At 45.9% G+C, this 11,713-nt stretch overlaps 1 protein-coding gene across 1 annotated transcript; it reads right to left on the reverse strand.

Moving 5' to 3' along the window:
• Positions 1-2,045: 2,045 nt before the first annotated feature.
• On the reverse strand, positions 2,046-9,892 carry LOC143004739 (delta-like protein D). Its single transcript, XM_076155867.1, has 12 exons — positions 9,565-9,892; positions 9,145-9,447; positions 8,424-8,484; positions 7,504-7,761; positions 6,299-6,359; positions 6,049-6,179; positions 5,740-5,909; positions 5,425-5,641; positions 5,086-5,259; positions 4,258-4,978; positions 3,886-4,117; positions 2,046-3,769 (listed from the first exon to the last, which is right to left on the reverse strand). Exons 1-12 carry the CDS (start codon positions 9,616-9,618, stop codon positions 3,764-3,766), a joined length of 2,388 nt encoding a protein of 795 aa, XP_076011982.1. The 5' UTR covers positions 9,619-9,892; the 3' UTR covers positions 2,046-3,763.
• Between the last annotated feature and the right edge of the window lie 1,821 nt (positions 9,893-11,713).

Consider the following 11,713-nt stretch of genomic DNA (forward strand, 5'->3'; position numbering starts at 1 on the left):
ATGGTCCCCATTTGTTTCCCAAGAGCTGCCATGTTTGAATTAGCAGTGACCCAAAATGAGAGGTGACATTCAGACTCAATTTGAGTATTTAGTATCTGTTTCAAACTACAAATGATGAGAATGAGAATAGGGAGGAGGAGAGGAGCGGAGAGGAGAGAAGAGAAGAGAAGAGAAGAGGAGAAGAGGAGAAGAGGAGAAGAGAAGAGAGGAGAGGAGAGGAGAGGAGAGGAGAGGAGAGGAGAGGAGAGGAGGCACTGAATGGTCAGATTAATCCGATTGTATATTTGTGTGCGTGTGTATGTGTGTGTGTGAGAGAGAGAGAGAGAGAGAGAGAGAGAGAGAGAGAGAGAAGGACAGAGAGAGAGAGAGAGAGAGAGAGAGGGGTTTATGTTGTGCATATCATACTTTTGAGATAGATTTCCTATATCCTGTGATTCAGAGACTGATGTGATGATAAATATGACTAAGAGGTGTGATCAAATATATTCTACATCTCTCCCTACTCAAGTGCTCCCACACAGTTATGGTGAAGAAGTTCTGATTTCCTCTTCAGAAGTTCAAAGAATTACTGTTTCTTTATGTGCAGCAGGGCAGCATATGGCAGCCAGTGAACGGGGCTTTGTCTGACTATTGACACCAGAGAGATGCAGAGAGAGCCAGAGAGAGAGCGAGAGAGAGAGAGAGAGAGAGAGAGAGAGGGAGAGAGGAGAGAGAGAGAGAGAGAGAGAGAGAGAGAGAGGGAATTGTAGCTGATCAGGGGTGGAGGAGAGCCGAGGAACAAAGGGACAGCTTTAAGCCTGTCTCCTGTGATTTTCCAATTCAGCGAAAAGCTATTGTGACACTTTAAAAAAGTGAAGTTAGAAAGCTTAGCATGGTATGTGCTAACTGCTGCTGCTGCTGCTGCTAGGGTGAAAAGAGCTTTCAGCAGTCACAGTCGCTTGTGTTTGAAAAGGCCAATATCCCTATGCAACAGATGCATCACTCACAAACATGATACATGAATTTGCCTCGATTCAAATATCCAGGTCATGGCCCATGCATGTCTGTGTGTGTGTGTGTGTGTGTGTGTTTGACGTCAATATTTGTCTTCTGTAGCTGCCATAATATTCTGATCGTCTGTTATCCAATTTCATCTTCGTGTGCGTGCGTGTGTTTATGTGAGACCTTCAACCAGATGAGTTTCTACACTCCCAGCGGTCGCTAAATGGTGTGTGGACATGCAAATACACACACGCACACACATGCACACACACGGACGTACACACATACAGTGTCGTCAGGCGGGGGCAACTGGGACTAAATCCAGACTGGTGGTTTCTCTCTCCAGCTATAAATACCCCCTCTGCTTAAAACAAGATCATACATAGAGAAACACACATGCTCACTCACGCACGCACGCACATATAAGTACAAATACACATGTACAGACACTCAGAAAACACATTCATTCATACATGCTGGCAGATCAATAAACACACTCATAGAAATGCACATATACTCTCCTGCTTACCCCTCTCTCTCTCTCTCTCTCTCTCTCTCTCGCTCAGACACACACACACACACACACACACACACACACACACACACACACACACACAAATACTTGCACACAAAGAGATGACTCTGGCCTCAGAGGAGGCCAGCTAAGTGGTCTATGATTATGGGGTGTGTCTTTGTCTCATTTAGTGGTTCCACGAGGAGACAGTCTTCTGCTGTGTCAGACCAACACACACACACACACACACACACACACACATACACACACATGGCCCCTCATACACACACTCTCGCACACCGACGGAACGATACTTTTAACAGTTAGCAACAACAAATTCAAACTATTATTAGTTACCGTGTATGAAAATAGTTTAACTATTCTTCTTTGTTTATTGTGTCATCTTATCTATAATTCATGTTATTTCTTATGTTGAAGCATTAATCAAAGTGTGTTGAAATTAATTCTTTCTTTCTGTCTTTAGTGCATCATTCCAGTATATAGAAATAGAACCACTTAACTCCAAAAGTGCTATATTTCATTCCTCATTTATTTTGGAAAAATATTGCATTGTTTTCCAATGATAAAAACAAAAGGCTCTGTACAAAGGATTTTCTCTTAAATACAACACAGTCACAGTGGTCTCAAGTGCCTAACACATACATGCATACATACTTACATACATACATTATCTGCAAAAAAAAAAATCAACTTAAATTATAACAGATTTAACAAAAGAAATGTCACAAAACAAAAGGGTCACAAATAATTACATAAGTTAAAAGAATACATCTGTCTTTATATAACAAATAAAATAAACAAGAAACAAATAATGGACAGTTTATCCTAACCGAAGACCGGGCGATGTCGTCCTTCAACAATAGTGGAAGTCTGGGAGTGAAGGCGGTGGGTGGGGGTGGGCAGAGAATAGGTTTGACACCACACACAGTCATCACCTGGTCTGTAGACACAGACACACGCGTGCGCACACACACCTCCATAGTGCAATGAGGTCTTGGTAGTTACGACTAGCCCACTATAGCTCAGCTGACTGGAAAAACCCTACAGGATCAGCGATGAGGGCAAGTTTGTACTAAAGGCAACTCTTCAGGCAATTTTGACAAGCAAGTGAGTTGCCACAAAACCGAGTTGCACCGATTTTCATAGAATAAATCTAGGAAAAATGTTGTAAGGAGGGCAGAAGGGAATAAAATACAGAACAAATGAAATGACTGGTTATTGAAGACATGCATCCCTGAAATTCACTTTGATTTTGTTCACTGAGACCCAAATCCATTTGAATGCTATGGAATGTTGCACTAGTTGCCTTGCTCAAAACATTGCCCAACGTATCACAACGTTTAGGGGTCAGGGGCCAGTATGGCCCAACACGATCCATGCTGGATCAATCTGCAGTCACTACTGGAGTCTTCAGTTCTCTACTTTGTGCTGAGAACCAGCTCAGCCAACACTGCGTCTGTACTTCCACAGAGGTGCAGCTGAAGTTGTTGTAGAAATCCCACTGTTAAAAGAAATCACTTTGTCCAATAATAGAGTTTTTTTTTCAAATAATTTCTCCTGAAAGGATAAAATGCAGCAAGGAAAGATGAAGATTGAGGGACTTCTACCACTTCACCTTTGACCCTGCAGCACTAAACAGAACATCAGTATCCACCACAGCTTTTACACTGCATTGTTAAACAACAGACAGCACATAACAGTACTACAATAGTACTTCAAAAGTTCTCAGTACTCCAAAGGTACTACACTGTTCATTGAATCAGTACTCCAAAGTACTACATTATCACTAGTCAATATCCAAGTCAATATTACATTGTTTATCCAGAGACTGGTATGAGCAGTAAACCATCAGTACTGCAACCACTGAAGATCAACCAAACTCCTCCTTAGTTGTCCAGCAATCATTTGACTGCTCCTTCAGCACTAATTCTGTAAAGAGTTTGTACTAGTTTGAGTGCTAGTACTTAGTCGTTTCGTACTTAATCCACCCATCCAAAGCACTGCGTCAAAAATATAATCGCTTCCATCGAAAGTCAAAAATGTCCATTATTCACCCGTAGTACTAATGCAGTACTTGGTCCTTGTGAAGTGGGTGCTGACTGTGTGCTAGCTCAGTAGCACCATGGCTCAAAGTCCAAACAGCAGCAAACAGCAGGAGTAAAACCTCCTAGAGACAAATGGAGCTCTGCTCAGAGCTGGACTGGACCTTCAACCAGAGAACCTGGTTTGTTCTGGACTGGACTGGTATCATACCTGTAATACAGAAAAAGAAAGATTGTCAGAGATTGTTGTTTTTTCCATGTGGTGAAAAAGGTGTATTGTGTATTTGCAAGGCAAAGAATTCTACTTTTAGTGCTGTTTGTACTCACCTCTGTAGCGATGATACACTCGTCTTTCTGGTCAGATATGACGTAGACGGACTGGTATTTGGTATCGGTGGTACACTGGTACCCACTATCACTGGAACAGTGGTAATCCACATCAACAGTTGAGTGATATCTTGCCTCACTCACTGGGTGATAGTTCAAATCGCTGCATGACTGATGTTTTGCTTCACTGCAGCTTGGAGACTCTTCTGCTAGTTTCTTTTCTGATGCGTCACTGTGGATCACAGGAGAACATAGATTCAGAACTGCGGTCACTCTCACAACACATACAATTCACACCTTCCCAGATTCACGTTGAGGAAACCCATGCGTCAACATTAAATGTATAGGTGTGTTTTTGTGATGGATCTGTACCTGTTTAGTCTCTTCCTGTGTCTTTCCTCTGTGTCAGATTCATCCAGTAGTTCACATTTGGCCTCTGACTCATCCTGCTCCTCTTCTTTACACAGTGAAAGCTCTTCGGGTTTGACCTCATGGACCAGGTTATACTCCAGACTGGGGTAGCGGGTCTTAAAGCCGTTCTTCTCTGACCCACTGAGCCCACTCAAACCACTCAGGGACCCAGCAAGCTCCGAATGATAATCTGCATTCTTATTGGTGTTCTTGATTGACGTTGCCATCAGAGCCCCCAGTTCCTTGTCATTGCGAAGGCAGTTGTTGGTTGTCGTCAAGTTGTTCATGGTCTCACGGCTGTCACTATAGACGCTGTCACCATGGTGACTGTGCCGCTCCTGCAGTTTGACCCGAACGAAGACCACCAACACTGAGCAGCCAATCAGGAGCACAAGGACAAGGAAAATGCCGGCGCACACAGCTGTCCAGGGGAATCCACTATCGTCATCATCCTCTTCTTCAACATCTCCAGATTCCGGTGAAGAATATCTGCGGTTTGGTCCATCCACCACTGGCTGACCCCTGGGAACCTCGGGTAAGAGGAACTGGCAGTTGTGGCCACCGTAGCCAGGCACACAAGCGCACACGTAGCGGCCTCCGCGTTCATGGCAGGTGGCTCCGTTGTGGCAGGGGTTGTGATGGCAGCGGGAGATGGCAGAGCTGCAGTTTTTACCAGTGTAGCCTGAAGAGGAAGCAGAATGATGTGAGCTCCACTGATTTTAGGATCTTTCACACAAAAATTAGTTGAAAATGCAATGAGATCAATGAAATTGTTGGCAGTCATCATACCTGGGGGGCAGGTGCAGGTGTAGCCGTTTACTTCCTCCTGACAGGTCCCACCATTGTCACAGGGGAAGGACAGACAGTATCCGGAAATGCTGCTGCTGTCCTCACAGTTAGGACCAGAGAATCCATCCAGACACTGACACAGGTAGGAATTAACCAGGTCCACACATTCTGCACCTGAGAGGGGGCAAAGACCAGGGTTAGGCCTCAAATCCGATAGTCCAATAGAAATGTACTGCACAGGCTTCAAATACTCCTTCTCTATCTCTCTCTCTTTCTCTCTCTCCCTCTCTCTCTCTCTCTCACACACACACACACACACACACACACACACACACATACCATTTAAACAGGGATTGGAGGAGCAGTGGTCAATTTTCTTCTCGCAGTTGAAGCCCGCGTGTCCCATTGGGCACTGACAGAAGTAGCCACCTTCAGGGTTGTCGACACATCGCCCACCATTGAAGCAAGGGCCATCTGCACAAGTGTTGGCACTCAATTCACAGTTGTTGCCATAGAAACCAGGCGGACAGGTGCATTTGTAAGTGTTGTCATGGTCCTAGATGGGAAACAATGTCAGAGATGGTGTTACTCAAAAACCTGTTGCCAAAGATAGCAGTTACTAACTCATCCACCCCTCTCTCGCTCAGTACTCACAGTGCAGCTGCCTCCATTGCGACAGGGGTTTCCAGAACATTCATTAACTTCTATTTCACAGCTAGCACCTGTGAATCCGGGTAGACAGGAGCAAGTGTAGCTGCCCTGGCCAGTGTTGGTACATGTGGCTCCATTGAGACAGGGCTTATGGTGCGTGCAGTAGTTCAGATCTGGAAAAACCAATAACACAGAGTCAACGTCAGCACATTTGAGTCTGTATGCTAATATGACACGAAAACAATGCGTATTGAATAAACCCCATGGGGTCCCGACAAAGTAAATCTCCACTGGGAGGGGGTCTAAACTCACCCTGGTTGCAGAAGAGCCCCCCCCAACCCTCCTGGCAGTTACACTGCCAGGGCTGTTGGCAGGTTCCATGGAGACAGCCAGGGTAACGGATACAGTCGTCGCAGTAACGCCCACTGAAGCCAACGCGACACCTGGGAACAAAACATAAACAACAACAAAAGTAAATAACTGTTCCACTTCAGGGTGAATAAAATCTAAATCATTTGGGACAAAGGACATAATAACAGATGTCCATGCTTTGGTGACTTACTTGCATTCTCCAGGTTTTTCACAGAAGCCGTGTTCTTCATCACAGCCAGGCAGACAGATCGCTGCAGAAGAAACACAAACAGGTTAGTCAATGATAATCGCCAATCCATCTGTGTCTCTCTCAGGTCTCTACTATAATGTGGGACTCTCCTATACTGTAAGAGTTTCTGGAACTTTTACCTTCCAGGCTTTACAGGACACACTGAGCTCGAACAACCTCCGTCACCAAGGAGGGAACCAGCCAACAAGCCCACTCCTTTAACATGGTTGCTCTCAACACAAAAGGGTTCCATACAAAGCCTCCTTTCTCCCCTTGACTGTGGGTCAGAAGTCCCTTTTCTCACCCGCACACACACACACCCACCCACCCCTTCTTCTCCCATCCTCTTCCATCCTCCTATGCTCTTTCTGCTCCTCCTCTATTCTCCCCTCTTCTTCTCCTCTCCTCTACAGCATTTGCCTTTCTTCCCCTTCCCTCCTCCGCTCCTCCTGTCTCCCCTCGCTCCCCTCCTCCCCCCAGGGCCAGCTGGTCTGTGTGGAGCTAACCACCAGACAGCTGCTCCATTGTCTCCTCTCACCGAGCAGCTGCCCCCTTCACAACAATACACAACCCCGCTCGGCCAATCACCAACCCAAGTCACAACAATACAGGACCCCTACTCGGCCAATCGGGGAGGAGGGTTGGGGCAAGGAGGCCCCAGTGGTCTAATGGAAGGCACGCGGCGTGTGAATTACTGAGGAGCCACTGCGGCTCATTAGAATGGAGGCCTCTGGTGCTGTGGACTAACTAACTGACGCCTGTTGCACACGGGCCCCGCATTAGAAAGGTGGAAAAGTCTCAAGACAATAAACATATGCAAATGACTGTTGGGGAAAATGGAACCACAGAAAATTTTTCTTAGTAGAACCTCAACTTGATCATTATTTGTTTTTGGTAATTAGTTTTTGGCAATCCAGAAAGCATTTTACTGTCAGTGAGTGATTATCCCAAACCAATGTTGTGGAATTATTGTGCGGATTTGTGGATACTGAGGTAATGTTGTGAGACCAGATTCTGTATGTAAACACTTGACAGCTGTAATGGAATGCTACTGCGGCAAAGATTGTTTGTTATTTTCCCCTTTTTGTGGACCTTTCTCACATTACTCTACTCCACACTACCTGAATGAAAGTGTTGTATCATGACACAAACCCACAACTACTCACGTTCTGTGCAGTACTGTCCCTTCCAGCCAGAGTTGCATATGATCTCTCCTCGCTCGCCACAGGTGAAGTGTCCGAAGGCGTCATCTCTGGGGCGGCAGAAGACAGAGCAGCCTTCACCGTAGTAATGCTCATCACACAGGAAACGGTAAGAGTACCGCAGTTCTGTCCTGCCAGATATCTGCATATCTTTGGACCATTCTTCGCCCACGGTTAGGTGACGCTGAGTGGTGACCCTGCCGATCAGACGCTCTGGGTTGTCTGGAAGAGTCAATAACACAGCTGTTATTTATATATATTTATATCATATGTTATTACTGTCAGGGTTATGACTAAACACTAACAGCATGTTGCACTGCCTAAAGGGAATAATCAGTTATGGAATCTGAGGTGTTATGAGAGGACACAACAAGGGGTGACACTCTGTCATAAACATAAATGATTATACACCCATTGTTTACTTATTGTACTGGCATACTTGATTGTTCCCTTACTGCCACCAGCATACACAGCCATAATCATATGAACGGATATGATCGTGTAGTGTTAAGAGCTAACAGCTATGGCCCATTAAAGGGTTATGTGGAGTTCAGAGGGTTCAGTCTAAATTTAAGGCTAAAAATCCCTATTGGCATTTGTGACAATGAGTGGCATTTTCTCCATGAGATGTTGAAAAATGCTGACGCTGAAAACACAAGCCAATGCATTACTGAACAAAGCCAAGTCAAGTCACTCTATCTTATAATCACACAACATAAAAGCAGTGAAAAGGTGAAAGTAGTTGTCAGCATGTTGTCCTATTTGCCAGGTTAATGTGTGCTAGTTGGCCCAGTTTGACCCTCAAGTGAAAACAACAACATGAAGGCCAGTCAGCTTTTGAACACTGTAGGCTGTCCTTCTGCTTCTGTCTGCCGGTCACCCACCTGTTGTCAGGTCGTCCAGGGAATCAGTGTGCAGAGCTTCAATGATCAGTGAAAACGTCCCCTGAGGAGGGAGAGAGAGGGAGAGAGAGAAAGAGAGAGAGTCAACAGCTGCTGGGCCTGGATGCCTCCCTGTCCCTGCCTCCACACTGCCATTAGGAGGCCTCCCAATAAACTTCACAGCCTAATTCCCGTGTTGATTAGGGGCCTAATAAGAGCTACTACCTGCTCCCTTTTCAAACCCCTGCTACTATCGCACTCTGACACCGCCGTTAAACTAAACGAGGCGGAATTTCACGCTGTGCTGCCAATGATGTGCCAACTCAGAGGATGTTAAATTTCCCACCACGCCTGGTGGAGAAGAGAAGCGTTTGGTGAAAACACCGGGACACCCCCTCCTCCTTCTCCTCCTCCTCCTTCTCCCCGTGTTATCCTACACAAGAGCGCAGAAATACTACAATAGCCCCTCTCACACTCTCCTGACAAAGACCCTCACAAGTGTTAAGTATGGGAGCATCTGTTGCGTTATGCATTCTTCAAAGGTAATGTACCCCACTGGAATAAGCCTGTGATATTTCCACAACATTTACTTTACTTTACACTGATCTAACATTACTAATGATTTTTTAATACTATAATATTACTTCAGACAAGTAATTATTCTCTCCTGCAACATGACAAAGATATGATTAAAAACTGGTGCCTCGGGTGTGTGAAAACTCACCGGCCATGTGAAGCCGAAGGGGAAGCGGATTGGGTTGGTGAAACTTTCCGCGTTGGTCTCCGGCACCTGGAAGGAGTTGGAGCCGAGGACCGGCGTCACAGCCCCGCCGTACGTGCAGGGGGGCTCGGGGGAGACGTTGGCTTGGTAGTGCTTCAGGCAGATACGGAAGAAAGTCTTGCATTCGCACTGCTGGTACCCCTGCGGCAGAGCCGAGCCACCCGGGCAGCAGTTCGCATTCCCCGGTACCCCTTTCTTATTGAGAAACTCCTGCAGCTTCAGCTCGAACATTCCGGAGCACATGACCTATAAATACAAACAATGATTTCTAGGCGATCAAAAGAGCTATAAAAAAAGGTTAAGAAACTCCACAATTTCACAACTTACGTAATTAGATGATAATGAGTGATATTTAGGTCATACCTGACAGGTGAGAAGGGAGAGAGTGACAAACAGGAGCACACACATGCGTCCCATTGTGTTGACAGCCCTTCAACAAGCAGTGAAAGCTCCACTGGTCTGTGTTGCTCAGCTCAAACAATCATGGATAAAAGCTGCTTTCCGTTATGTCTCAGTCAATGGAGGCGCGCAGGAGGGCAGATGGGCTCAGTGGGACTCAGTGGGGCTCAGTGGGACTCAGGGGGACTCAGTTTGATTGCTCCTTAGGTGCGTCTTCTCTCCCGCTGCTTTCCATGTACGAAGCACGAGTTTGTTGACAGAAAGTAAAGTAATCCTGAACCGGAGGATCCCTTGGAGAAACGTGCATGAAAATCCCCAATGGAAATGAAATAATGAATTAATTCCAGTCAAACGACGCACGGGAGAAGGAGGCAGCTCTGCGATGGCCTTGTTTATTTTTCCTCTTGATGGATAATGATATGCTGAAACACAGAAGTGTCTGTCTCTCTCTTTTGCGTCTCTTTGCTCTCTCTCGGTGCGTGTGTCTGATGGGTCTCCTGCCTGGCTCAGAGTTATATACCGGGCCAGCAGGCGCAGTGTAATAAGATGCAAATGAGCCCCTCTGCTCCTCTCCTCTCCCTCCCTCCCACCACCACCACAAGTCCGCCCCGGGGCCATCACAAAGAAAGAGGGAGGGGGGGGGGCACAACTTTTCCAAACCGACCCCCCCCCTCCTCCCCCCTCTTCTCTTTCTCTCAAAGGGACAGACCAAATGGCTAGTGAGCTGTTAAATGTGCAACAACCCCTCGCTTCCCACTGATGCCTCCCTCCTCCACAACAAAACACAACACCAGGCTCCATTTAAATTCCGACAAATTCTTTATTCCTCTGCTGCAGGAAAATCCTCCACATCAAAACCGAGTGATTTACCGGGAGACCCACCGATCCAAGCCCAGTGGCCGCTCCTCTCATTCAGGGTTATCATAGAGGTTTGGCCTGTAGTTTACTGGGGCCAGCCGGCCAGTCGCTCGTCCCAACTGGTTCCAGCGACCATCTGCTCGGGCACATTCCTATGCTGTTACCCCTGCAGAGGCGTTCGCATGCTCACACACCCAAAGCGAGCCGATTTGTATATCTATCTCTATTTATTAGCTCCACGTTCCGCAACTTAAATTCTTGAAAACACCTTTATTCCGCATATTCGGTCATTATACGATAGGAAATACGTGTGCGGGTCTGAATTATTGCGCTTGGTTAGTTATCATGTATTATCAGTGGTAAATAAAGAAAATGTCAGACAAAAACCCGGGACCAGTCAATTAAATTTCTGTACGAAAGCCGTTAACCGACAGTTAGTAAAGCGTTACTGGTATATGCGTTACGTCTCATTTCAAATCCTGTAAATTCATTCATGATTCTGTTGGAGTTTCGTTCAAAAGTCAAATTTTTGCTGGTTTCGGCTATCGAACTAATGCCATTTGTGGCTGATACAGCCCGGGTTTACATTCCAGGTTGTTTATTATTTGGGATTTCAGTTAAATCTTGTCCTTGAGAAGAAATCAGAGCCAAAGTACACACACACATTGACTGAATGCCCGCATACCTCCACCGCTCACTCTACATGCGTGTGTATTTCTCTGACTTTGTGTTTGGTAGAGGCAGTAAAAGGCTTGGTGGTGTGTCACTCGCGTGGCTGTCATTAAGGGACTTTGTGAGGAGTACGACGAGGAGGAGGAGGAGGAGGGTGGGAGAGGAGGGGATATGGAGGGAGTAAAGTTTTTTCTTTGTGCTTTCAGCTGTATGGTAATTGGGCCGGCAGCACCTGCTCTTTCACAATAATACAACACCAGAGGGAGAGAGAGAGACAGAGACAGGGAGAGAGAGAGAGAGAGAGTATTTTATAATACATTTCAGGATACTATGGCCATATAAACATCACATTTACTTGAACATACTGCTATCACAGAAAAAAAAGTACAATGAAATCCACTGGGGTCACTAAACGTAATGAGACACCACAAACATCAAAAAAACGCCTCCATGTAGGGAAACACTACATTAAAGGCTGTTGGCTCCAGCTCATCTGCATGTGTATATGTGCAGAAATAAGCCAGGAAGAATTCACACTTGGTGACATGGTTTTATAACGGGAGTTGGAGTGGAAAGAAGTTTG

The sequence above is a fragment of the Genypterus blacodes genome, unplaced genomic scaffold (assembly GCF_046128005.1).
Source record: "Genypterus blacodes isolate CSIRO-AG114 ecotype Tasmania unplaced genomic scaffold, CSIRO-AGI_Gbla_v1 ptg000067l_1, whole genome shotgun sequence".
Lineage (NCBI taxonomy): Eukaryota > Metazoa > Chordata > Actinopteri > Ophidiiformes > Ophidiidae > Genypterus > Genypterus blacodes.

Coding starts and splice junctions, on each gene's coding strand:
- LOC143004739 (XM_076155867.1), bottom strand. CDS start 9,618: ATGGGACGCATGTGTGTGCTCCTGTTTGTCACTCTCTCCCTTCTCACC. Junction 9,448..9,564: donor TCTCCCTTCTCACCTGTCAG/GTATGACCTAAA, acceptor TTGTATTTATAG/GTCATGTGCTCCGGAATGTT. Junction 7,762..8,423: donor CCTGGACGACCTGACAACAG/GTGGGTGACCGG, acceptor TGACTCTTCCAG/ACAACCCAGAGCGTCTGATC.